At 44.6% G+C, this 27,741-nt stretch overlaps 1 protein-coding gene across 1 annotated transcript; it reads right to left on the bottom strand.

Moving 5' to 3' along the window:
* On the bottom strand, positions 1-27,190 carry KRR1 (KRR1 small subunit processome component homolog). Its single transcript, XM_044280429.1, has 10 exons — positions 27,083-27,190; positions 25,826-26,001; positions 24,065-24,199; positions 19,263-19,388; positions 19,099-19,182; positions 17,503-17,559; positions 6,932-7,102; positions 5,062-5,139; positions 4,877-4,970; positions 1-2,726 (listed from the first exon to the last, which is right to left on the bottom strand). Exons 1-10 carry the CDS (start codon positions 27,147-27,149, stop codon positions 2,584-2,586), a joined length of 1,131 nt encoding a protein of 376 aa, XP_044136364.1. The 5' UTR covers positions 27,150-27,190; the 3' UTR covers positions 1-2,583.
* Between the last annotated feature and the right edge of the window lie 551 nt (positions 27,191-27,741).

Here is a 27,741-nt window from a genome sequence, read left to right as displayed (position 1 = left end):
TTTTATCATTAAAATGTGATTTTATAAGTGTTAGCAATTAGATATCAAGTTTATATTTCATACATCAGTATATCACACCAATTGGGACATCTGGGCCAAAAAACGCATGGAAACTGCAAGTAGGGGGAAAAAAAAATAGTTTTTTTTTTCTTCTTCAATGCTGTATAGAATTATCCCCTGATTATGCGGGAGGATTTACTGACCAATTGGGAACAGCATGAACAGCAGGTGTTTGAGAGTTGGGAAGTAATTAAGGAATGGATAAAAATGGAGGCCAGGCAGGCAGACACTTGACCACTGAGGAAGGGAGAGCGAGTCTACCCGAAACGCATATGGTGAAACAAGTGATGTACCTGTATTGAGAAGCCTCCGATAAAACTGTATGGCCATACAGAGAAAGAAATTTTTTTTATACAGTAAAGGAATAACTACTTTTATCGTCGAAAATCTGTACCAAAGGAAATTGCGGCACAGAGTGTCAACTGCCGCGACCTTTGGAACTCCCGCGAAATTTGAACCAGCTTGCTGGAAGGAGCGATCAAATAAGCCGGCAGACATTTAAAGCTCCACTCAAGCAACAGGGAGACAGCAGACACCAGACGGTAAGCCAAATACCGATTTAAAGTTTACCTTGACTTTAAAAGGAAATACCATAAGAGACTTTTTATTCCAACATTATCAGGATTCCTGTGGACATTTTATGAATACATAACATTCCCAGGGGAAATACACCTACAATATTTAAAGTGACACTCATTTTCCCAATCTGGGATAGAGTCACAGAGGAAATACCGCCCCCTTCACAATAACAGCATATATAAGACCTGGACAATACTTGAAGTTTTTGGTGTGTGATTTATATCAGTGAATTTAATCGACTATAGATCAGTATCGAATATTTTATCATTCAATACAATATCGACTATACTATTATATCCACTATCGTTTATGTGATTGTAGTTTTTGTATGTCATTGCTATAATACACTGTTTTTATTACGTGAATTTTATGGGGATTTAATAATAAATATTTTCTGCATATGTCAATTTGGTTGCCAAGTGTATGAGTGCTCGCTCATTTTTCTATTGTTATCAATGTCAATTGACCAGAGCTCAGACTGACACAGGCAGGTTTTTTTTTTTTTTAAGGTTCCTGAACACCAACCCAAAAAAAAAAAAAAAGAAGAGGCATTTCCTATTAAATTCATTAACGAGCACTTGTGGAAAAAAAATAAAAAATCCTTTCAAAACCTGCTGTTTTTAAGGTTTCTTTTGAATGCACCCTAAGGCAAGGTTTGTTTTTTAACCATGTTATTATAACTATATGTAAATGTCAAGTTTTATTCTATTTTTGGATGCGTGAATATCCATTTCTAAGACTGCCTGACAGCCATGGCTATATAAACAAGCATACAGAAATAGCTGTCCCTGGTATCCTTAGACTTTTTTCATAGCTTACATACAGAAATTACTTAAGACAAGTAGAATGTGTACATACAGTGCTTTATTTTTCCTTCTTGATCCTTAGTTACAGCTAGCATTGTGGTCCAGAGCTCCAATCACAGATCTATAGGTTTCAGAGATCAAGTCTCAAAGCATTCCTTGCCGTCTCAATGTGCAGTGACAATTGTATTTGGTTGTTAAACGGGTATTCCTGTTAGAAAAGGCCATTTCCTACGGACAGAGCTGCCCACATTCCATAATGTGGCATTAGCGAGATGGTTCTTAGCTTTCCTTGGGAGTTATACTTTATTCATAGGGATACAAAGAGTTACCTGTCCAACTGCTGGAACACCCAACACAAGAACAGTAGACGCATGTACCCATTGTCTACATCTAGAGCTGGGCCAACATGTGAAGACCTGCTCATTTAAAAGTCTATGGGACTGATTGAGATAGCCGAGCACTGTGCTCGGCTATCGCTAGCTGTCCCATAAACTTTGAAAAGAGCAGTCCTGCGCCTCCTCAAACAGAGATCCATTCAAGATAGGATACACTGGTCTCCCATTTCTTATAGATCAGTGGGGGTCCCAGTAGTCGGGCCCCAACATTCTAACAGTTATCTCCTATCCAGTGGAAAGGAGAAATTGTTCCAACCAGAATACCTTTTTAATGCCTGTTGGCCTTCAACAACATTGAGCAAAATTGTGAATGCAAAGCTAAATACAGGCTGTAACTCAGGTTCTTTACAGGAAAAGTAAAGCAATGTAGTTACTATACTAATAATTTCATGATATATTATGTGTATACTGTAAATAACCTGTAAAAGGTGCTCAAAACACAGACATACCCTTTAATTACACATCTGGTATAAAACTGAGACTGGTACACCTGGAACAGTTTTCCTGCTATAACCTTTACAAATAGGATCTAGATCAAAGACAAATATGATGTGGTTGAAAAGTTCACAGTATTACAAATAACTGTACAAACATGACAGGTGCAACACAAGGTAATACAGAGTCCTGGGAGTCTTCCATCTTCTTTGAAGAAATTGATTTGATTAGGGACAAAAATAAAAAAATCTTCCACCTAGGAAGAAAATGAATCAGATTGCAGAGTTCAAAGACCCAAGATGATACTTTCATTTCTTCTTTTTCGTCTTTTTCTTGTCGGCATCCAGCAGCCTCTGTTTTACTTCCTCAGGGAGGGCACCAAGTTTCTTGCTTTTAGCTTTCTTAACCTTTTCTTTAATGGCATTCACATCAATCTTTGTGGAAGCAGCAACTAACAGAAAACATACAATAAAAGTGTTATCTGTATTCTCAGATATATAGCATTAAATAATACAGCATAGGAATCTCTTTGCAGGTACCATATAGGGTAATTCCGACTGAAATCTCAGGCATCATTAAAGAGCCTCTGTCAGCATGATTAACCCTATTAAACCAGGCATACTGCCTGGTAGGATTGATCATACTGATTAAGACAATAGCTTTTTGTCTGTATGTCAAACAGCTGCAGAGATATGTGTGCTTTTATTCATATGCAAATGAGCATCTTGGAGCAACAAGTAATAAACCAGTAATATATATATTAGCTTTCTAAGCATAGAAAACCTCTATTCTCAACATGGTAAGGCTATAGTAGGTAGTGTATATGAAATGTACAGTACATGCTACGAAACAGCTCTGCCCTCAGCATGCTAATGTATAGTCCTGTCAATCAAGGGGAAGGGGAGTGTGCAGACCACAGGGGTATTACAAAAGTAGTGATCCAAGGATTCAGCCCCACCCCCTGGTGCTCCAATGGGCTTATTTGCATATGAGTAAAAAAAGATGATATTAATGCAGCTGTTTATCATACAAAAGACAGGTATTGTATTAATCAGCATGATAAGCCCTACCAGGCAGTATTCCTGGTTCAATATGGTTGATCAATCTGACAAGGCTCTTTAAAAGGGTTTCACTTATTTTTTTCAATGGGCCCAAATTAGTTTTGGACACCGGTGGGAATTCCCCATTTAATATTAGCAGGCTAGTGCAACAAGAGAATGTCCCAATATTGTTAAACTCAGCAGAAGTGTTTGGCAGCCATTTAACTCCAACCTACTTCCAAAATGAATATGCCGGTTAACAGAAGGGAAGGGGGCAAAAAGTGTGAATCTGGCCAGCAGCAACGCAATGTCTATTGCCAGTATAACTTGCGGCATGTCAGACCACAGAGAATAAGGGCCTTTTTGCACATGAACATATTTTATTTCCATTTTTGCAGTTTCCTTTTGCGGAACCATTCATTTCAATGGTTCCGCAAAAAAAAAAAAAAAAAGTCTACTCCGGGTGCATTCCGTTTCCGTATATGCGTTCCGCTAAAGGATAGAACTTGTCCTATTATTGTCCGCATAACGGACAAGGATATTACTGTTCTGCAAAATTTGGAATGTACACGGACATCATCCGTATTTTTTGTGAATCCTTTTTTAGAGACCGCAAATTACATAGGGTCGTGTGCAAGAGGCCCAAGTCAAGTTATCCCAATACAATGTCATGCCGATACCTTTGGAGAAGTAACCTGATAATAAGCAGTGCCTTCAATCTATTCTAACAATGCTCCCTGTTATCAAGTGAGACTACAATGTCACAGCATCTTTTGTTAGGAGGAAGGGAACATAATAAATGTCTATGAGCTAGACCACTGTGCCATCTAGTTTTAAGTTTAAGGGGTTGTTTGACATAAGGGGGGCGGGGGTAGGAATCCTTTTCACAGGGCTTTTTAATTTATCCTTACTATACTTAAAGTTGATGTTAAACCAGGGGGACCTCTCAGGCAGACCCCCAGCATATCCGATCCTGTGGACAGAATCACGTTTACTTGATTCATGCCACTGGGTTCTGCCTTTGTTCCTCCACCACCCCACGGCCGCTGCAGCTCCCTGCTGCGTCAACATCCAATTTGACACGGGTTACCTGGCCGCTACAGCCTATGGCAGCATTGACGTGTCTCCCATGTGTCATGTCATTGGGTCACAAGACACACAGGAGACAAGTCACAGCTACAGCGGCCACGTAACCCACATCTAACTTGATGTTGATGAAGGGAGACCTGAGAGCTGCAGCCACCAAGGGGGAGCGAAAGACCCAGAACCCAGCGTCGGGGATCAGGTAAGTGCAATTCCCTCCACAGGTCCAGTCACACTGGAGGGATTTGTTTGAGAGGCCCCAAAAGATGAACAACCCCTTTAAGCTGTAATACAGAACAACAAAACATATACCAAATAAAATATATCTGCACCTTAGGTAACATTGCTGCATAATGCTTGAGAATCGCATTGGCTTAATTGAAGCCATTCACTAAATGACTTTCTGCTTTCCAGTTGGAGACAACACCTTTCACGCCATAATGATATCACAATGAAAAGAGCATAAAACATCTATTACCTTCCTTCGGTTCTTGGACAGGTTTTTCCTCAGGAGGGATAAATGCTTTGTTTCTCTCTTCTTGCCTCCTTGACACTGCTTCAGCTTGTTTCGTCTGGAAAGGAAATGGAACAAAAAGAAAAAGCATAAGGTAAGTATCTGTATGGATTGGAGTCACCACACTAAACTCGGTCTGTGACAGATACCCTTATATCATCCAGTTTCTTCTTCCTCTTTTGGCTTTTTCTCAAGAAATATTCACCACTTTCGATTTCTTTGTCAATCTGTAAAAACATGAAAATTATCATTAATAAATGATGCTGTCATCTCAGAATTCCTTACCAGTGGACCCTTGTCTTCCCACATACTACACATTTATTTTCCTTTGGAAATATCATGAAGATCTTATGCCACACAAACACGGGAATTATTTTTCTGCACATTTCCCACCAGGATTTGCAATGCAGATTTTGTTGCAATTCCGCTGTGGATGTACAGGTGGATTTTGTCGTGCAGTTCCTCCCTTTGCTCAGAAAAAAACTGGCATGCTGCAGATTTCAAATTTTCTGAGTAGAAAATTTCTGTGACATGTAGATCAGATTTTTAAAATCTACTTAATTGGTACTGTATTACGCTGTGGATTTGCAGCATACAAATTTACACATAATACGCAACATACGCTTGTGGCCTTAGAAGCCACCCTTAGGGCCATTTCACAAGAAATTCTTTGATTTGAGTGTCTGAAAAATAGCCTTCTGCCTCAAAATAGCCTTCCATTCATTTCAATAGGAAGCAGCACACGCTTTTATTGAAATAAATAGGAAGCTGAAAATGTGGTTTCTGCATTTTTTGGTGCAGATCTGATTCAAAAACCTCAAGCTGAAAATTTGTATTTAAGTGAACAACCAGTGTAAAAAAAAATAAAAAAAATTCTGCATTGATTTTTAATAATGTTTTTTGGCCCTTCAAGGATAGGTCATCAATATCAGATCGACGGGGGTCCGACAGCCGAGACCCCCGCCAATCAGCCGTTTGAAGAGAAGTTGCAAGCCATGCAAGCGCTGCCTCCTCTTCATTGTTTACCTGCTCGCTGTCGCATCCGCAGCGTTGTTAATTGCACCCAAGCCGTCCCATTGAAACGAATGAGGCGGCTTGGGTATAAATTACACCTGCTCACCGCTGCGGATGCAATGGCGAGCAGGTTAACAATGAAGAGGAGGCAGCGCTGGCACGGCGCGTGCCTTCTCTTCAAACATCTGATCGCCGGGGGTGCCGGGTGTCGGACCCCAGCCGACCTGAGGATAGGTCATCAATAAAAATAACTTGGACAAACCTTATAAAGGTGTCACACATACACTTGCATTTTAGTTTGGAATATGGTGCACAAAAAAAAGAACCATATTGCAGGGAATTCAATTTTGCTGGTTTACTATAGTTAACAGATATGCTCAGGTAGTTGCTTTCCATACTTTTTTTTTCAATTTGGACTTCTCAATTGTTTTTACCATGTAAACCAATCACTTTGGTTTCCATCTTATATGTAGCACTTCCTGTTGAGTATCCAACCAAACCCATAATGCACTTCTCCTTTCTCAGCCACAGCACCAACTCGAACACCCAGCTAGTTTATAGCTCCTCCCATACAGTCACATAGACCCACCCCTATCACTGCCCCTAAAACCCAACTAGTTTATAGCTCCTCCCACCCAGTTACATAGACCCTCCCCTATCACTGTCCCTAACATCCAGCTAGTCTATAGCTCCTCCCACCTAGCTAGATACATACACTCCCCTATCACTGCCCCTAACACCCAGCTAGTTTATAGCTCCTCCCACCCAGTTCCATAGACCCTCCCCTATCACTGCCACTAACACCCAGCTAGTCTATAGCTCCTCCCACCCAGCTAGATACATAGACCCTCCCCTATCACTGCCCCTAACACCCAGCTGGTTTATAGCTCCTCCCACCCAGTTAGTTCCATAGACCCATATTAGACAAGATACTGGAGTCCAGCAATGTGTCCCTTTACTTGCTGAAATGTCTAAGGGCTACTTATGATGTGCAGAGTGCTGTACCTTGCTGTCAGGCTGAGGAGGTGGGAACGGTGTATACTCTTTCTTTATCCTTTTCTTCCTTGGTTCTTTCCTCTTGCTCACATTCTTGTGCTTGAACTTTGGTAGAAACCTGTCCCAACTTTTTGTCCTCAATTCTGGATCTTTAGCTAGCTCTCGTTTGATCATTAGAGCCTGCAGACAACAGAAGAGGACATAACTTCAATACACAAAACCTATACTGACCTAATGCCACGTGATAACCAGCGACAATCAACAATAAAGCAAGTCGACAAAATTTCACTTTTTTGGCAGATTTTCCAGTTACAAAGCAAGGGTTAACAGCCAAACAAAACGCAATATTTATGGCCCTAATTCTGTAGTTTACAAAAACACCCCATACGTGGTCGTTAACTTCTGTACTGGCACACGGCATTGCGCACAAGAAAAGGAACGCCATACGTTTTTTGGTTGGCAGATTTTGATGGACTGTTTTTTTGACACCATGTCCCATTTGAAGCACCCCTAGAGTAGAAACTCCAAAAAAGTGACCCCATTTTGGAAACTACGGGATAAGGTGGCAGTTTTGTTGGTACTAGTTTAGGGTACATATGATTTTTGGTTGCTCTATATTACACTTTGTGAGTGTCGGGCAGATTTATTTCTGCATAGTAAGGTCTGACAATATTAGAACCAAAATGGAGATTCACATTACCTTTACGAGGCATTGCTATATAATACAACAGTGCCATCAAGTGGTAGATGGGCAGAAGTTTCTAAGGAATGCCAATTAAATGACATCATCCCCATGTTTAACATACGTCACACCCACCTTATCTAATTGGAAATCCTTAATCCAAGAGGGGATGGGCATAGATAAGGATTAGAATATCTGATCCAGTTTTGGAGATCAGGGGGATTCATTCATCGGCATCACTTGACACGTCAGGAACGTACCACAGGACGGGACAGATCTAAATCTTGGAAAGCTGGGTCCCTTCTAAAAGCTCTTTATCCCAAAGCCAGGGGTAATGTATAATTTATTTCATTTGCAGTAATTATAAATCACTCCAATTGGCATATAGTTGAGACCACATTATTAGTGGGTCAATAGTGTTAAAACTAATTTTATGGGAAATTTTAATGAACGTGCACATCATTAGAATTCCTGTAATATTGCTATCAGAGTGGAATCTCTGATCGGATTTTATTATCCGTAATTAGGCCAACGGGCGTATCTATAAGGTGTCTCTTACTGCCATATTCTTTGATTGAGCATTCATTTCTATAGTTTTTTTTGTTGCATTATAATATTTTGATAACCAGTACACTAATCGGTAATTTGATAAAACGAAAAGAGTAGCATTGTATTGTACTTGGTGTAGTAAATTAAGTGAGCCCGGCGTAAACGGTGGAGCACCATCTTGTGGTCAATTTTGATATTATCCTTGTAGTCATTTGTATGCCATTTTTACTGCATGTATTTATAATAAATTATATTTTATATAATTAATTGCACCCTGTTTCATTAGCTGCACAAATTAACTTTAGATCTCATCAATAAAAGAACTGGCGTTTATATGTCTTCCAATTAAATTTTTCATAAAAATATGAAATCATAATTTTTATGATTTCATATCTTATATGAAATAAATACCCGACATGGGGCAAGGTAACGAGAAATAACTGTTTTGGCACAGTTTTTATTTTTTGTTATATACAACATTCATCTGTGGAGCAGGTTGTCACTGACGCGACAATACCAATTTTTTTTGGGTTGCTTCAGTTTTACATAAAGCATTTTTGAAACAATGATTTTTTAGTGTCTCCACATTCTGAAAGCCGTAGTTTTATTCATTTTTTGGGCGACTGTCTTGTGTAGGGGGAAAAAAATATATATATTCGGGATGATATGACTGTTTGATTGGTACTATTACTTTATTTTGGCAAAGGGATATTTATTTTACTTGAAACTTTACTTTGTTTTGGAAAACTTAATTTTTTTATCATAGTTTTTTGTCCCACTTTGGGACTTCAACTTTTGGGGTCTGATCCCCTTTACAATGCATTCCAATACTTCTGTATTGGAAAGCATTGGCTATGTGTGTAATACAGTGTGCATTACTCATACAGCTTCCTGCCTGTGAGATCCAGGGGGCTGGATCTCACAGGTTCTCTGCCGGAAGGCAGCCCCGATGCCTAAGGAAGGCATCACGCTGCCTTCCATGCCATCGGGTCCCCGTCACAGCAGCACGGGGACCCGATGGCGGCTCCGATACCCGTGAGGATATCGCATGTGCCGCAGTCAGCGCTGACTGCAGCACATCAAGGGTTAATGCAGTGGCACTGCAATTTCATATGCAGCAGGGGTACGGCTATCAGTGACTGCTGGACCCCTGCTGCATCTCTTGCACCCGATCACAGCGGCGTACATGTACGGCGCGGGTCCTCTACGGGTTAAAAGGGTTTTCCGAGACTCTTTTTACTGCTTAACCCTTTCATGACCAAGGGTCATTGATGCCCCAGTGTCCAGGTCAAAATTTGGTAATAGCTTTGGAACACTTTTACTTATCCACGCCATTCCGAGATTGTTTTCTCGTGACACATTGTACTTAATGATAGTCATATATTTGAGTCAATATATTTCACCTTTATTTATGAAAAAATCCCAAATTTACCCAAAATTTAGAAAAATTCACAATTTTCCAAATTTCTATTTCTCTGCTTCTAAAACAGAAAGTCATACCTAATAAAATATTTATTACTTAACATTCCCCATATGTCTACTTTATGTTGGCATCATTTTGGAAATGTCATTTTTTCTTTTTTAGGATGTTAGAAGGCTTAGAAGTTTAGAAGCAATTCTTACAATTTTTAAGAAAATTTCCAAAACCCACTTTTTAAGGACCAGTTCAGGTCTGGTCACTTTGTGGGGCTTACATAGTGGAAACCCCCATAAATGACCCCATTGTAGAAACTACACCCCTCAAGTTACTCAAAAATGATTTTACAAACTTTGTTAACCCTTTAGGCGTTCCACAAGAATTAAAAGGAAAATGGAGATAACATTTCAAAATTTCACTTTTTTGGCAGATTTTCCATTTTATAATTTTTTTTTCTTTAAACACAATGAGGGTTAACAGCAAAACAAAACTCAATATTTATTACCCTGATTCCGCGGTTTACATAAACACCCCACATGTGGTCGTAAACTGCTGTACGGGCACAAGGCAGGACGCAGAACGAAAGGAATGCCATACGGTTTTTGGAAGGCAGATTGTGCTGGATTGGTTTTCTGAACGCCATAAGTTTTTTATTTTTCTGCCGATAGTCTTGTGCAGGGGCTTGTTTTTTGCAGTAAGTGTTGAGGTTTTTATTGGTACCATTTTTGGGTACATAGGATTTTTTGATCATTCATTATTACACTTTATGGGGCAAGGTGACCCAAAAATTAGCTGTTTTGGAACAGTTTTCATTTATTTATTTTTACAGCGTTCATCTGAGGAGTTAGGTCATGTGATAGTTTTATAGAGAAGATTGTTACGGACGTGGCAATACCTAATATGTATACTTTTTCTTATTTATTTACGTTTTACACAATAGCATTTCTGAAACCCCCAAAAAATTGGATTTTTTGTACTCACCGTAAAATCCTTTTCTCGTAGTAGGCATTGGGGGACACAGCACCATGGGTATATGTCCAACTACCACTAGGAGGCACTAGACACAAAAAGTGTTGGCTCCTCCCAGGTGGGCTATACCCTCTCCACAGGCACGAGGCTATTCAGTTTGTACCAAAAGCAGTAGGAGAGAGAAGAAAAGCAAGGAACCAACAACTCCCGTACCGGGAAAGATCAAGAGACCAGCCCGGAGAAGCGGAAGAAAAAAACATAGGGTGGGATCTGTGTCCCCCAATGCCTACTACGATAAAAGGATTTTACGGTGAGTACAAAAAATCCAATTTTCTCGTGCATGGCATTGGGGGACACAGCACCATGGGACGTCCCAAAGCAGTCCCTGAGGGAGGGAAAAGAAGAGACGCGCCACCGGTTGGGCATACAGGTGCAGGAGAACCATGTGACCCAACGGGAAAAAACACGAGATGGGCAAGAGGTTCCATAACAAGGAAGAAACCTCAGAAGAAGCAGGGAAGACTGCCAGCACCCCAGGACAAATGACTGGAAGAAAATCCCAAATGCAAGAAGGTGGCAAAAGGAAACAGAGCGCAGCCAAGGGCTGGAGAAAAAATTAGGACAGCACCGCGTGGTGAAACTACCCAACGCTCTACATTGTCTCAGACCCAAAAAACCTGTGGCCATCCCCTGAAAGGCCAGGGGAGAAAAGAAACAGGGAAGCACTGAAAACCAAACGAGTGGGGGAAGCCATAGCAAGGCTCACATGTGAAGGGAGGGGACTCCCCTCACCGCAAGGCCAGGAAAGAAGCTAAGCGCCCCATGTAAAGGTGAAAACCCAAGGCTGCCAGAGGAAACCGCCAACCCTGGAGAAGGAGGGGGTTGTAGGTAAAAAACCAGGAAAAGAACGATAGCTCCTGCGTCCCCAAAAACAGGAGACGAGGCACAAGCCTCCGAAAACAAGATATCACCGTGAAGCGTAAGACCAGAGGAAACTCTGGGCATGTGAAGTATCATGGAAAAAAGAAGCCAGATACAGGCCAGGCAACCTCGGCAGGACACACTGGACTGAGAGACATGGGAGTAGAAGGAGAGCACTCCAAAAAACCTAAAGAGGAAAGGTCCTACAACAGGAGGAGGTCCCTCCCGAAGGAGACCACACGGTGGAACTGCAAACCGCAGCACTAAACCACTCAATACCAGGTACTTGACGTGGGAGGATGGAAAAAAAGAGACACAAATCCAAAGAGGACCTCAAATGAACAGGGACTCCCGAAAGGAGTACCCAGTATGGGCTCACAAGGAACCAGGAGCTGAACCACCAGAAGACAACGCAAGCCAGAATATCCAGGAAAGGCGAAAAGAAACCACCATAGGGGACGGGGCATTGGCCATGGACAACTAGCCGTACCAAGAATATTGACCAGCAAACCTTAAACATTGTCCCAGAGAGGGCAAGTACAGCAGCTCGGGATGTACCACAAAACGACAGACATCCATATGCATAAGGAATGCAGAAGTCGCCATGAAAAAACCGGGGTAGCCTACATAGAAATGTAGAAACCAGCTGCGACCGGCATACAGAAAACTGCCAGGGGGGAGAAAGTACCAGACAGGTGCAGACGACGGCAAGGTCCAAGAGGACTGCCCCTTCGCCATGTAGCACAACTAAGCAGAAAATACAAGGGAACACCGAAAACACCTGGACCCAGAAGGAACTACGGGGCCCTGTCCGATACCAGAGCAATCAGCTGAAAATTCAGACAGGTGTGTGTGGCGCTCAGAGGTCCTGTCCTTGACCCGTCAGGGAGGACGTCCAGCAATGATAAAAGCCGTGGACCCAGAAGGATTCCGTGTGGCGGACATCCAGCGATGACAGAAAACCGCAACCGCGGCCGATGCCACCAGCTACGTGTCCAAACAAGGTAGAAGATCCAGTGGAGATCCTTGTACTTCACCAGGAATGGGCCGCTCAGCAATTATGAAACAACGCGAGTACTCCCCTATAACATGGGGTAACGCGGAGCACAGCATACCGTAGTACCGTAAAGAGAAGGCAAGAGCAACTACAGCACAAAGGCCAACAACCACCTGGCCACGGAGTAGGGAGCGTGGTTGAATGAGGACCACCCGCCGGATCAGACACATCGGTCATATACTGGAGCTACCAGAAGTAGCAGTAGACCGACAAGGTGGGGGTTGGGCTGGCCCACACCTGCCAGACATGGTAACCATGCACATGCTGAACGAAGGGGGCCTGGTGCAGACAGTGCCTTGAGAGGTACAAGGAGACCAATGAGCGCGACAGTAAAGGAGTGGCAGATGTATGGAAGAACCAAATGGATGGAACCAACAACCGCAGCACAGATTAGAACTCGTGGGCAGAAAACACCCAGTAATACAGAAACTGTCTGAGCTACAGACCGCACCACAGGGCCCAGCGCTTGGGGTACTACAAACACACGCCTAAAATATGGGTAAAGTGGCTGCATGTTGCCAACTAAGGAGAGTGGAAACATAGCCACAGCATCTGGGAATGAGACAGCATTCGGAGGGTACAGGTAAGATCGAAGCAATGTGGCCGCATGGTGCACCCTAGACCCAGAGAGGTGCAAGAGCAACCGCGTTAAGAATGGAACCCAGTAGGGCCGCACGGTACCACAAAGAACAAGACAGGTGCACACCACAATCAGGTAGGTGCAATGGCAACAGAAACAGGGCCGCATAGTACACCCTAGAAGCCAGACAGGTTGAACGGCTGCAGCATCGGAGACGGTTCAGGGACTCTACCCATGAAGGGAGTAAGATGGCCGTTTGGTGCACACTATGATGAGGTAGGTGCAATGGCCACGGCAATTGGAGGAGGCCTCAATATCTCGTCCTGTAAGGAAAGAAAATGCCCCATGGAACACCATAAAGCCGGACAGGAGGAACGGCTACCGCATCCGGAGATGGCTCAGGTACTCCACCTGTTAAGGGATCAAGGCGGCAGGGAACAGACAGGTAACTGAACCGGACAGGGGCAATTCTAAGGCAATTGAAAGTGGCCTCTACATTCCGCCCGTAGGGAGAAATGTTGCCGCATGGAACACAACAGAGCCCGCCAGGGGTATCGGCTACAGCACCGGAGATGGCGTAGGTACTCTACCTGTGAAGGGAGCAAATTGGCTGGAAACAGACAGGCGCAATTGCAGCGGCAATTAAAGGCAGCCTGTATCTCTCGCCAGGAAGGGAGAAATAGTGCCGCATGGAACACCATAGCGCCAGCCAGGGGAATCGGCTACAGCATCAGGAGATGGTGTAGGTACTCCACCTATGACAGGAGCAAAGTGGCTGGGAACAGACAGGTGCAATTGCAACGGCAATTGAAGCGGCCTGTATATCTCCCCCGGAAGGGAGAAATAGTGCTGTATGGAACACCATAGAGCCAGCCAGGAGTAATGGCTTCTGTAGGTACACTACCTAAGCAAAGGGGCAAGGCGGCTGTACAATTGCTCTAAACTCACCAACCTACAGGAGGCGATAGCCGAGCTAACCGCTTGCCCAGAACAGGAACTCCCTGTAATGAGGTAGAGTGGCGAACACCAACCCCAGGATGGGGACCCCACGGAAACACTCTCAAATGTGTAGAGGATAACCCCTGGTATAGGGGAACCAGGAAGGCTTGTCAGGGACAGCCTATGGCAGTGGTGCAGGAACCCCCCTGTTAAGGAGAAGGCGTACGTATCAGACACCGGGTAGGTGACTCAGTATGCTAAACACGGGGACGGCTGCCTTACCTGTGCGGTTGAATACCTGTGCGGTCAGGGGAGCACCATCCGAAAATCCACTAGAGGTGATACCAACCCTGTGTAGGTAGGAGAGGTTCCTCTGTGCACGTAGTCTTGACCTCCCAGAGGGCTTCTACATGGAGGAAGACTGCCTGATGCTCTGTTCCGAGGGAATCGGTGCAGAGGTGTCCCCAGAGGCAACGGATGGGGTGACAGGAAGGATTCATCACCAGCCTCAGGCCTGTCCTGGGGGGGATCCGAGGATGCCGAGGAGGGGTGGGACCCCGTTGAGACCACCCGAGGGTGTACTGTGAGCTACCCCTCGCCGAACCCGGGTGCAGGTACCCCTAACTGAGCATGCCCCATCTGCAGGGAGGACCCTGGAGGGCAGAGGTGGCCGCAATTTGGGTTGGTAGCGTGCCAGCGACACTGCTAGGGAGAGTCGGCCAAGGTTCCCATGGCATTGACACGGAGGGACCCATTCATGGGGAACCTACACAAAAAGATTGTTCAGGGAAAACAATGGGATCTGGGAAGAGGTACTGCACACCAGCAGGGACAGGCTGACCACATGGCAGCCATTGTAGACAGCGGACGCACGTGAAAACACGTGGCGACCGAGGAGCTGTTGGGAGAAGAGATGCTCAAAAAGCAGCCAGCAGAGGCTGTCTATCCTGACCCGGACGCAGAGTTCCCCCAAAGAGGTGCAGCAGCAGCAGCTTGTTCCCTAAAAAGAGGTGGTCAGTAGGGCTGCAGGGGACATGAAGCAATCGAGGGGTTAACCACCCCCTCCAACAGAAAAAACACGTTAGCCCAGGAAAGGGAGAGGAGATAGCTCCTCCCGAGGGCCGGGCGGGGCTCAGAAAAGCCCGGGAAGCAAGGGGGAGGGGCCGGGAAGATTGCGGCCTAGCAGGCCCAAAAGCCGGGGCCTCGATTTATGAGGCGGCCGGGAATGGAGCAAGGGGGGCGGGGTGAACCGCGGCCGACAGAGGGCCCACCGGACCATAAAAATAGGTGAGTAGGGTAGGGGGGGAGAAGCGACACCTGGGGATAGGCAGATCAGGGCAAACGGAGAACCTGGGAGCCGGGGACAGGCCATAGAAGATGAGGCCTAGTCCCGGCAGAAGCCGGGGACTAAAGTAGCGGGGAAGCCAGGGAGAGACTGTGTGGCCAGGGAGGACAGAAAAGACCAACCGAGGGGGAAAAGAAGGGAGGAAAAACCATGAATATAAACCCCCCCCCCAGGAGGGGGGGGGGGTTGGCTAGGAGGGAAGAAGAGGCTCCCCAGGACCCCCAGCTAAGGTGGATCCCATCCCCCTGGCCACAGAAGGGAACCTAACCCTGGGGCAGGGACAGGGGAGTATACTCACCATCCGATATACTCACCATCCGATGTCTTCGGGCGCAGCACGGTCACCCCTTCGGCAGACTCAACACGGGAACCGTGGGAATGCCGGCAAGCCACTGCGGATGCAGTCCGTGGGGACTGGGTGACCGGCGATGGTACCGAAGTACGCGCCCGCAGGGGGGGCAACTAAAGTGGAACACGATGGAGCCCCAGCCTGCAGCAGGTATAACGGTGGAAAAAACCGACCTGCGGAAGAGAGAAAAAAAAGAAAAAGAATAAAAATAAACAGCAGAACCTGCAAAAAAGCAGGACAGGTCTGCCTCCTACGGACACTAGACTAAAACTGAATAGCCTCGTGCCTGTGGAGAGGGTATAGCCCACCTGGGAGGAGCCAACACTTTTTGTGTCTAGTGCCTCCTAGTGGTAGTTGGACATATACCCATGGTGCTGTGTCCCCCAATGCCATGCACGAGAAAAATGTTGTTTTAGTGTCTCTATAGTCTGAGAGCCATAGCTTTTTTATTTTTGGGGCGATTGTCTTAAATAGGGTATCATTTTTTGCGGGACGAGGTGACGGTTTGATTGGTACGGTTTGATTGGGGGTCATAAACCTTTTTGATCGCTTGCTGTTGCACTTTTTGTGATGCAAGGTGACAAAAATAGCTTTTTTGGCACTTTATTTTATTTTTATGGTGTTTATCGGACGGGGTCTATCATGTGATATATTTATAGAGACGGTCGTTACGGATGCGGTGACACCGAATATGTGTATTATATTTTTACATTTTTTTATAGGAAAAGGCAATTTCTTTTTTTAATTTACATTTTTACTTTTATTATTTTCACTTTTTTTTTTATCAGTTCCCTCTTGGATCTTGAAGATCCAGTGGGGCTGATAGTAGTACTATACTTTGCAATGCTCTTGCATTCCAAAGTATAATACATCCAGATGTCCTGTAGGTGGCAGCACTGGACGCCTTTGCCATGGCAACCATCGGGTGCTGCAATCACAGCGCTGCAGCCCCGATGGTTGAGAGAGGGAGATCCCTCCCTCTATTAACCCCATGGATGCCGCAACCGCGCGGGGGGGGGGGGGGGGGGGGTTACGGCCACCAATATTGAGTGAGGCTGGGGCCGGAGGGGCGGGTGAGAATGAATGCATGGGGTGGACCGCATCAGGGCAGCTGCCTCTAGGAGATGAGCTGCAGGCGGACACAAGGGGGGGGCTTGGAGGGGCACAGCTACAGATCACTGCCGCGATCAGATTGGTTAGTCTGCACAGACTAACCAATCGGATCGATTGTCAGCAAGGGGCCACTCTGATTGGTCCCTTGCCGGCATTACTGCACTGTATGCTGTCCGTGACAGCAGCAGGGCAGGGGCAGAAGCTTTAATCCATGCGTTTTGCAGCGCTTGGATTAAAGAGCTGCCAGAACGTTTATATACGTGGTAGCTGCACGGGGTATGTGCAGCTATCAGGTATATATACGGATTGCGGACGGGAAGGGGTTAAGCACATCACAGACTTTTGTAGGTGCAATGCCATTTTGTGCTATACAACAGCAGTTATCATTTGCTCAGAACCATATAGGTACCCCATTTAAGGGGGCACTTAACCATAAGACTAGCTTGTCTCCCATTTGTGATGCAGTGGAATATGATCTACTCTTATCAGCCACTTCAGGGTAGGAACAGGTGGGCGTACTGTTGTTCACAGGGATAAATTATAGGATGACCTGAACAATGGCAACTTATGAGCACTATATTTCATGTAGGGTACCTTAGATTCTGAGAGGCTCCAAAAACACTTTTTCAATAAACCAGGAAAACCCAAGGTAGATTTACCTTTATGTTATAAATGGGATGAACGTTCTTTATTGTGTCCAGAACAACTTTCCTGACCTGCAATACGATTTCATTAATTAGATTAGTGAAAACAGGTGAAATAGAAGCAGATTTCCAGACTTAAAGGGAACCTGTCAGTGGCAAAAACCATCCCAAACCGCCGGCAGTGAGTTTCAAAGGATTTTCTTACTGCATTCTGATGAGGCAGAAGAATGAAAAAGTTTTATCCTCCGTCCGCGCTATTTTCCAGTCAGGTTTGAAGTCAAGGGGGCAGCAGCCTCTTTGCTTCAAGTCGAGGTAACCGCGCCACCTTCCCCGTCACTTCTCCTGTGACTGACAGCAGGCTGTCGGGCATAAGCGCTGTCAGTCACAGTGAAGGGGCAGGGAAGGTGGCGCAGTTACCTTGACTTCAAGCCTTACTGGAAAATAGCACGGACGGCGGATAAAAGAACGTTTTTCATACTTCTGCCTCATCAGAATGCAGTAAGAAAATCATTTGAAACTCACGGCCGGCTACTTGAAGGTACTGCTGGCGGTTTGGGATGGGTTTTGCCGCCGACAGGTTCCCTTTAAAAGGGAACCTGTCATCACCTTTATGCTGCCCATACTAGCGGCAGAATAAAGTAGAGACAGGTGAGATGATTTCAGCGGTCTGTCATTTATAAGTTATAAGTAAGTGGTTGCCGAGAACCAACATCACAATCATTGCAGACTGGGCCTGGAGAAGAGTCAAATCTACCTGAGAAGAGTCCTGGTTATCCATGAAGTCCTGCTCCACCTGCTGATGACTGACAGTCTTCTACCTGGTTTTCTCCCTTTCTCTCTAGGAGAGAACTGCCAACCATCAGCAGATGGGTGAGCGAGCAGGAGATTATGTATAACCAGGACTCTTCTCAGGTAGATTTCGCTCTTTTCCAGGCCTGTGCTGAATGATTATGATGCTGGTTCTCAGCAACCACTTACTTTTAGTTCATGATTGGCACATCGCTGACATCAGCATTTCTGTCACTAATGTACGCTGCCCTCCGTGAGGTGATGACAGGTTTCCTTTAACATGCATTATTTACCAATCTTAAAAAAATTTAACTTGACGGTTTCACACTGACCACTAAGCCTAATAATATGCTGATGCTTCCTGTTCTGTGGCCATCACTTTAGTAGTCCTGCCATTATCCTCACAGGAAGAATTACAATGTAGAGACAACACAGGACTCGCCATTCTCTGCCACGGAGCACACCCACAACACTCTCCCAATAAAGTCAATAACTCATCTCCAGACACTAGTTTCCTATGTTAATACGCCTGAAACTCTTAAATATTGTTACCATACAAGAGCAGCAGCTCCAGCAAAATGACTTCCCCCTCCCAAAATAATGTACAGAAAATTATTTTTAACAATCTACAATAAGAGAATAAACAGATTTTAAAAAAACTGTTTCTGTATCTGGTTTTAGTCAGTAGATCAAATCTAGGTATCCGTCCCTTTAATGCACAGCAGAACTAACGAATACCACAATGATCCAACTGTACCCGTTACTTCTGATTGATGAAGCACCTGCCTCTACTACATGTCAAAAAGAAAATGTATGGTTTACCTCTTTAAGGCCACTGAAGGGCCCCAGAGCAGACACGGTGTTCCCCTGGACCATTATGTAACAGTTGGTAAGCAGCTCCAGAGCCTGAGGGACGCCAATGGGGAGTCAATAAGCAGTCTCGTGACACACACATCTCTCTCTACATGTGGACAGTCTACAAATACCTTCAGAGTTGATCCGTTCGGTCCCAGAAGCCGCTGTCTCCTCTTTATAAGTCTCTCCCTGTTTCGGACCAATGTTCCAATTTTAATTATGTCACAGGCCATGTCATCCTGGAGGATTCTCACAGCCTGGGGAAAGGTAAGGAGTAATGATCACATCTTGTTATCATTCTTCTAACAGCCAAAACATGACATGAGATATTCATCTACTTGAGAAGCACAGGGCCGATCACTACTGCTGTGAAGACCAGACGCCTCTCAAGTGAGAAGAAGCAGTACAGAAACATCCTAATGGTAGGTCCACACATCTGCAGCACTTCACATGCACACTAACGCATTTTCTTTCCCTTTTTTGGGGGCATAAGTGGAACCCTTTATTTCAATGGGTCCGCCAAAAGAAATGGAAGTTACTCTGTGTGCATTCCGTTTCCGTATGTCTACATGTTTGTTCCACAAAAAAAAAAATAGCACATGTCCTATTATTGTCCGCATTACGGACAAGGATAGGGCTGTTCTATTAGGGGCCAGCTGTTCCGTTCTGCAAAATACTAAATGCACACGGACGTCATCTGTATTTTTTGCGGATCGCAAAATACATACGGTCGTGTGCAAGAGGCCTAATGCTGCACATTTCCACCAGACTCTGCAGGTCACAGGATAAAATCCATACCACACAACACATGGATTTTACCACACAGTCCGTGCGGATCGGGCTGAGGAAATGCAGTGCATTAAAAAACAGACAAATCAGCAGCAGAAATTCCACTCCGCCTCAAAACCAGGTTCGGGTCAAAAACAAAACAGGTGCAAATCTTTCCATTGTATCTCATCTTAGAGTAGGCTTCTCTGCGGGTTTTAGCTTACAATAAGGGCCCTTGCACACGACCGTATGTCCCGATACGGCATACATCGTGCACACAGGAGCGCACAGCATCATAGGTTACCTCTCTGGCACAGCCTGCTGGTCAATGTAGGAATAGCATTGCCATTAAAATACAATGCACTATAGGGATAGTGTTTTGCATTTTAAAAGCAATCAAAAAGCTGTTGGTTATATATAAAACATAAAAAAAAAAAAAAAAAAAAAACACTTTTCAATGAAAAAAAAATAATTCAAAAATTTAAATAAAAATCTTCCCCATATGTTTGGTATTGCCAGACTACATAAATATCATGTAAATTATCCCCTACTGTGAACGCCGTTAAAAATAAAAAAATATAATAAAAAAATAAGACAGAATTGCTAATTTATTCTTAGTTGCCACCGAATAACAAGCAATCGAAAAGCGCCATTTACTCCAATGATACCAATGAAAAATACAAGTCGTCCAGCAAAATTCAAGCACAACTCCCCAAAAAATAAAAATAAATGTGTGTGGAAGGGGGGGGGGGGGTGGAGTTATGTTATTGCAAAAAAGTTTTAAAATGTAAAGGAAAATTAAAGACTTTATCACTGTATTTGTACTGACCCAGAGAATAAAGATAATGTTATTAAAACCAAAAAATGAACGCTGTAAATTTTATAACGTCAAAACGCAGTGGCAGTATTGCTGTTTTTCCCCATCTCCCTCCCAGAAAGAGTTATTAAAAGTTAATCAGAAAGTTATGTGTACCTCAAAATGGCGCCATTAAAAACTAAAAATTGTCCCTTCTAAAAAGTTATAAGCTCTTAAGCTATATAAATACCAATTCCTGTAGTCACTTTACATTTATGTACAGTACTTGGCAGGAGTTTCCATTCTGAAACATTGAAGGTATACAATCTGATATGCCACAACTGCCTGTGGGGCACAAACCTCTTGTAGGTTACAGTTACCACAAAGTTTACTTACAAACAGGGTGAAGCCAAAATAACCTTACCCTGGCATGGAAACTCTTCTGAAAGCAGATTATGGGGCAGAGCAGGTCACTGTGGGCCTCATGCATGAAAACTATGCATAAAGATATTGTTTATTAAATTGTCACTAACTTTTTACTCAGCTTTGCATAAACCAACAGTACAAGCGACCCAGAAAAACTTTGTGATATGTCTTATCAGAAATAAATGTCTAGATCTGCTGTTTACCTCTCCCCACTTGCTAAATGCTTTTCTCCTAAATCCATCCCGAACGGACCAGCTCACTAAATGATTACGTTACACCAGGGGTGGCCAACCTGTGGCTCTTGAGCCGCATACGAGCAGGAGCCCAGTGCCTGATCAGAAGAGGGAAGAGGATTTTTTAAATTATTGATCTGAGCATGAGGGGGAAGAAGATCCGAGTTCTGAGGGTCTGACACTGGGGAGTATGATTTGTATTGTCAGAGCCGAGCATTGGGGGTCTGTTTTGGAGGATTGGGGATCTTATTGTAGGTCAGATGAGGATTAGGAATCTGATTTAGGAGTCTGATCTGAGGTCTGATGAAAAATATATTTTTTCTTTTTTTCTCTGCCAATGAAAAATAAGATTTTTTTTTTTTAGCAGACCTCAGATAGGATAAAGAAAAATAAGAAAAAAAAATATTTTTAGTTAAAACCTAGGTGCATCTAGTAGGGCGAAAAATACGGTGACTCGTGTGTAAATGTATAGCCTGTGGCTCCTGGTAGTCATAAGTAGTTTTTTTTGGGCTCTTTGTGTATGTAAGGTTGGCCACCCCTGCATTACACATTTCAATACAGGTCTATAGAGAGGGGAGGGAGAGAGGAGTGTGTATATAAACAGTTTATGTATCAGGCTAAGGCCTCTTTCACACTGACGTGTGCGCCCTGTTGCCGTATTGCGGACCGCATTTGCAGATCCGCAATACACAGGTGCAGTTCCGTGGGCATTCCGCATCACGGATGCGGACCCATTTACTTGAATGGATCAGCAAATCCGGAGATGCGGAATGGAACCCTACGGAAGCACTACGGAGTGCTTTCGTGGTGTTTCGTCCCGTACTTCAGTTCCGCAAAAAGATATAGGACATGTCCTATCTTTTTGCGATCCGCTGCGGCTGCCCCACAGACTTTGCTCGTGCATTGCAGGCCACATTTTGCGGGCCGCAATACAGCAACAGGCTGTACGCCAGTGTAAACACTGGCACACGCCAGTGTAAAAAAGGCCTAAGTGTTTAATTCACATCCATGCAAGTCAGTACCTCTTTGTAAAGACCTCATGATATCAGGGCTAGTTGTGAGCGACTATGAGAAAGTTCTGAAGCAGATTCTCCTCTACTTTCTGTGTGCAGTGGATGGGCTAGTCTTCACCCACCAAATCTAGGAGAAACAAACTAAAGATCTAAAACTAAAGAAGCTAAAACAACAAACTAAACACGTAGCACACAGAGGAGAAAACTGCTAACACAAGCTGTCCTATTGATTAATGCAAAGTTTTTGAAAGATTAGGTATGATTTATAGGTCAGTCCACACACAAATTACTTTTTGCCACAAATCCACAGCAAATCTTCCCCAAAAACTGTGTGTTTGTAGCATAAGGCTGCTGCAGGAGATTCAGGTTGTAAAAATCTCATCCAATTGCCTGCTACTGTATTCTACTGTGGATTTTTACCTATTCTGTCCCATGTGGGCATGCCTTAAAATTGCCAGCGTTTCCTACAGCAAACGAACATCAGATTTCACCTTTCATTATTCAGGAATGGAAACACCGCTTTTATCCACGAATCGCAGTATGCCTTCTGCCACTAACATTGCACAGAATTCACATTACCCTCTCACATACATAACAGGAGCCCTATAGTGAGTTCCAATGGCACATCCCAGTAAGCAGGCAATTTATTTCTTATCAGAAGAGAAGCCAGACTCCCAGCAATCTGCTGAATGCTGGGGTGGCTGCTTCATAACGCTGGGTTCACACCTGAGCGTTTTACAGCGCGTTCCTACGCGCTGTAAAACGCACAACAGGCAAGAACCAATCATTCCCTATGGGAATGGTTCTCACCTGGGCGTTTTACAGCGCGTACGATCGCGCTGTAAAACGCCCGACGCTCAAACAAGTGCTTGAGCTTTTTTTTGGGCGTTTGTCGCGCGTTCCCGCACATAGAAATTCGGGAACGCGCGACAATGTGTGAACGCCAGTCTCTGTATGCGCGATTGTAAACGCCCGTACAATCGCGCATACAGAGCGCTCGTTTCCGAACGCTCAGGTCTGAACCCAGCGTAAATCAGGATCATCATGCTGGGGGTACACCTTTAAAGAGAACCTGTCACCACGAAACGCAGTGTAATCTGCAGGCAGCATGTTATAGAGCAGGAGGAGCTGAGCAGATTGACATATTGTTTCATTGGAAAATATTTAGTAACATTTTTTACATCTCTGATTTAAAAGCCTAAGGCCTCTTTCACACGGGGGTTGCGGGAAAATGTGCAGGTGCTTTGCGGGAACACCCTGCAATTTTTCCGCGCGAGTGCAAAACATTGTAATGCGTTTTGCACTCGCGTGAGGAAAATCGTGCATGTTTGGTACCCAAACCCGAACTTCACAGAAGTTCGGGCTTGGGATCAGTGTTCTGTAGATTGCATTATTTTACCTTATAACATGGTTATAAGGGAAAATAATAGCATTCTGAATACAGAATGCATAGTAAAATAGAGCATGCTGCGATTTTCACACAACGCACAAGTGATGCGTGAAAAATCACCGCTCATTTGCACAGCCCCATAGAAATGAATGGGTCGGTATTCAGTACAGTGGCAATGCGTTCCATCCGCGCGGAATACTTGCCCGTTTGAAAGGGGCCTAAGAGTTATTCTTATAGTACTGCAGATCCCTTGCAAATTAGTGAGCATGAATAATGAATGGACGGTCTACCGGGAGACATTACTCACCTGCTCAAAGGGCACACTTCTGGCTAGCATTTTTATCAAGTCTCTTGCTCTTATAATAATATAAGGATCATACGTCTTCTTAGTAGTGCTAACAGTCATGCTGCCTTCAATTAAATCTAATTCTGCTTTCACAAACTGAAAAACAAATAAAGTTCACAAATTAGACAAATACACAGACATGCCCAGGGCGCACACACATTTTATGTGCCAAAATACAGTCAGGTCCATAAATATTGGGATATGGACACAATTCTAACATTTTTGGCTCTATACACAACCACAATGGATTTGAAATGAAACAAACAAGATGTGCTTTAACTGCAGACCGTCAGCTTTAATTTGAGGTTATTTACATCCAAATCAGATGAACGGTGTAGGAATTACACTGCCGTATGAGACATTAGTCTAAGGCCTCTTTCACACAAGCGAGTTTTCCGCACGGGTGCAATGCGTGACGTGAACGCATTGCACCCGCACTGAATCCGGACCCATTCATTTCTATGGGGCTGTTCACATGAGCGGTGATTTTCACACATCACTTGTGCGTTGCGTGAAAATCGCAGCATGTTCTATATTCTGCGTTTTTCACGCAACGCAGGTCCCATAGAAGTGAATGGGGCAGCGTGAAAATCGCAAGCAAGTGCGGATGCGGTGCGATTTTCACGCACGGTTGCTAGGAGACGATCGGGATGGGGACCCGATCATTATTATTTTTCCTATAACATGGTTATAAGAGAAAATAATAGCATTCCTAATACAGAATGCATAGTACAATAGGGATGGAGGGGTTTAAAAAAAAATATATATATTATTTAACTCACCTTAATCCACTTGATCGCGCAGTCTGGCTTCTCTTCCGTCTATCTTTGCAGTGCACAGGAAAAGGACCTTTGGTGATGTCACTGCGCTCATCACATGGTCCGTCACCGTGGTAAAAGATCATGTGATGGACCATGTGATGAGCGCAGTGACGTCATCAAAAGTCCTATTCCTCAAAGAAGAAGACAGAAGAGAAGCCGGGCTGCGAGATCAAGTGGATTAAGGTGAGTTAAATTATTTTTTAACCCCTCCAGCCCTATTGTACTATGCATTCTGTATTAAGAATGCTATTATTTTCCCTTATAACCGTGTTATAAGGGAAAATAATAAAATCTACACAACACCTAACCCAAACTTCGGTGAATAAGTCTGGGTTCGGGTCTGGGTACCAAACATGCCGATTTTTCTCACACGCGTGCAAAACGCATTACAATGTTTTGCACCCGCGCGGAAAAAACGCAAACATGGAACGCAATCGCAGTGAAAACTTACTTGTTTTAGTGTCAAAATCGCACCATTTTCCCTGAATGCATCCGGCCCCAACCCGCAACGCCCGTGTGAAAGGGGCCTAAGGCCTCGTGCAGACAATCGTGTCCATACTGAGGTCCAAAAGCCACGGCTCTGCAAAATACAGATACCTTGGATGTGTAATAAGTAATCTTCTAAACAGACAAGAAAAGGACATGTTCTAAAATTTGCGGAATGGACGTACGGATGCAGACACCACATGGTATTATCGTTTGTTTGGTTTTTTTGACACAAAATTGAACGGGTCCGTGTGCAAGCCACAAAAAAATGCGGAAAGCACACAGATCGAAAATACAGTCATCCCCCACAGGATACACACATCAGGGAGGCTTTTGTCCCAGCTACTTGGCTCCTGGCATTTCTCCTGTCACGGCTGCCACCAGGATGCGCATCCACATTTCGCCCAATACTTACATACTCATTTAGCGCCTTCTGAACTAGGGGCCAACACTCTTTGAGGTAAGCTTCTCTGTATTTGGGGAACAAGGTGGCAAAGCTGCTCTCCTCCAGCAGCCCCTTTGGGTTGTCGTCTTTAGTGAACGGCTCTTCTTTCCAGCCATCAGGAACGGTGAGCAGCTCGGATTCATCCACTGCAGAAATCAATGATACTGATGAGAATACAGTGTATTGCCTCGTACCGCACAATGCTGCCAGCGGTAACACCGTACACGCAGAGGAAGCCGTAGGGCCAGAAAATCTCAGACTATGGAAGAGACCAATGTGTGGTATTATTGGAGACTGTGCCTGGCACATTTGCATAGGATGCCCATGGAGTAGTAGTTATATTATCTTCAATGCTATATGGCTGGCACAAGTTTACGGGTAATTCTGGGTGGAGGGTAAAAAGGGACGGTGTGCAGTTATTGTGCTGGCACTACCAATGGACACGGACGTGGAGAATACCTGCAAGATGACAGCATTATTCATGTGGCCTTGGACTGAATTCGCTGCACAGAGCTTTTACCTGAAACCACTCAGGGTCATCATCAGATACGGGTACAGACCTGAGAGGGTGTGAATTTACATCTGAAAAGTGCCACTTAAAAGGAGTTGGACCATCTCAGACACTGGGGGGCATCATATCGCTAGGATACACCCCAAAATGTCTGATAGGTGCGGGTCTCATCTCTGACACCAGCACCTATACTTAAAACGGAGCCAGAAAAGTCCCGGAGCGCGCACCGCGCATGTGCCAGCCGTCCTCCATTCATACCTAGGAGAGTGGCGAAAATAGCAGTGGGGCACGCTTGGCTATTTTCCGAAGTCCCATTAAAATGAATGGGTGCACACTTGCCAACGGCTCCATTCACTTCTATGGCACGGAGATGGTACAACCCCTTTAACATGTCAGAGCAACACGCGATAGGTTTTGATGAGTGCTGAGACCCCCACGATCACTAGGAGGAGGAGAGAGAAGCACACATCACATTAATAGAGATGGGCCCATAGACTTCTCCTTCTCTCAATAGGAGAGGGTCTCAGCACGCAGACCCCCACAAGCATGGAGTCCTGGATCCTAGTCAGAGCCCCATGTGAGGGTGCACAGGACCTCCTGTACTAGAGCGCGTGCATCATGTGTCTCAGGGTGGGACCGTGCGACATACAAGAGCTGTCAGTGGAGGTGAAGAGCTGCGAGAGGCAATAAGAAAACGCAGCACAGACCGCACTCACCAGGCTTGGTTTCCCGTGCACGATTCTTGCCATTGCCAGGCTGCGGTTTTCTAGAACCCTCCGCCATGCTGCCCTGCGCCGGCTACACGTGACCTAAACAGAGCTGGTGTGCATCGTGTAAAACCGCCCGTCAGGAAACAGCGCTGCGCGATCAATAGGTTCCGGGTTCGAAGGTAAAAGGGATTGAAGACCCTGTTCACATTTTGTAGTCTACCCGTGAGTTCAGGGCTGTAGAGGCAAGATGTCATTTGTCTGTAGACTCACCTCTGTATTGTCTCTGCTCCCCATTTATAGAAGAGAACAGGGAGTCTGCCCTAAAGCTGGTTATTTTCAACGCTGAAATCAATCTGCATCAGTTCTTTTCCTATGCGTTTTTCCCCCCTGATATGTTTATAATTCAGTTTAGGTGCGGTTTCAGCAAGGATCATTTCTGGCCATTTTCAATGGGGCTCTGGATGCAGAGTCTGCATAAAGAATGGACAGGACTAGTGTTGAGCGAACTTGTGTTGTGTCTAAGAATTCCGTTATGGATAGCGCTACCACGGACCATAGCGGAATTCTTAGATAACCCAAACCTTGAACACCGAGCCTGAAAACACAAGTTTGCTCATCCCTAGACACAACACTTTTTTCCAGGGAAATCGGCAACCTCCGGCACT

This window comes from Bufo gargarizans, chromosome 2 (assembly GCF_014858855.1).
Source record: "Bufo gargarizans isolate SCDJY-AF-19 chromosome 2, ASM1485885v1, whole genome shotgun sequence".
NCBI classification, from domain to species: domain Eukaryota; kingdom Metazoa; phylum Chordata; class Amphibia; order Anura; family Bufonidae; genus Bufo; species Bufo gargarizans.
The sequence above is the reverse complement of the archived record's forward strand: the minus strand, read 5'-3'. Positions and strand labels throughout refer to the sequence as shown.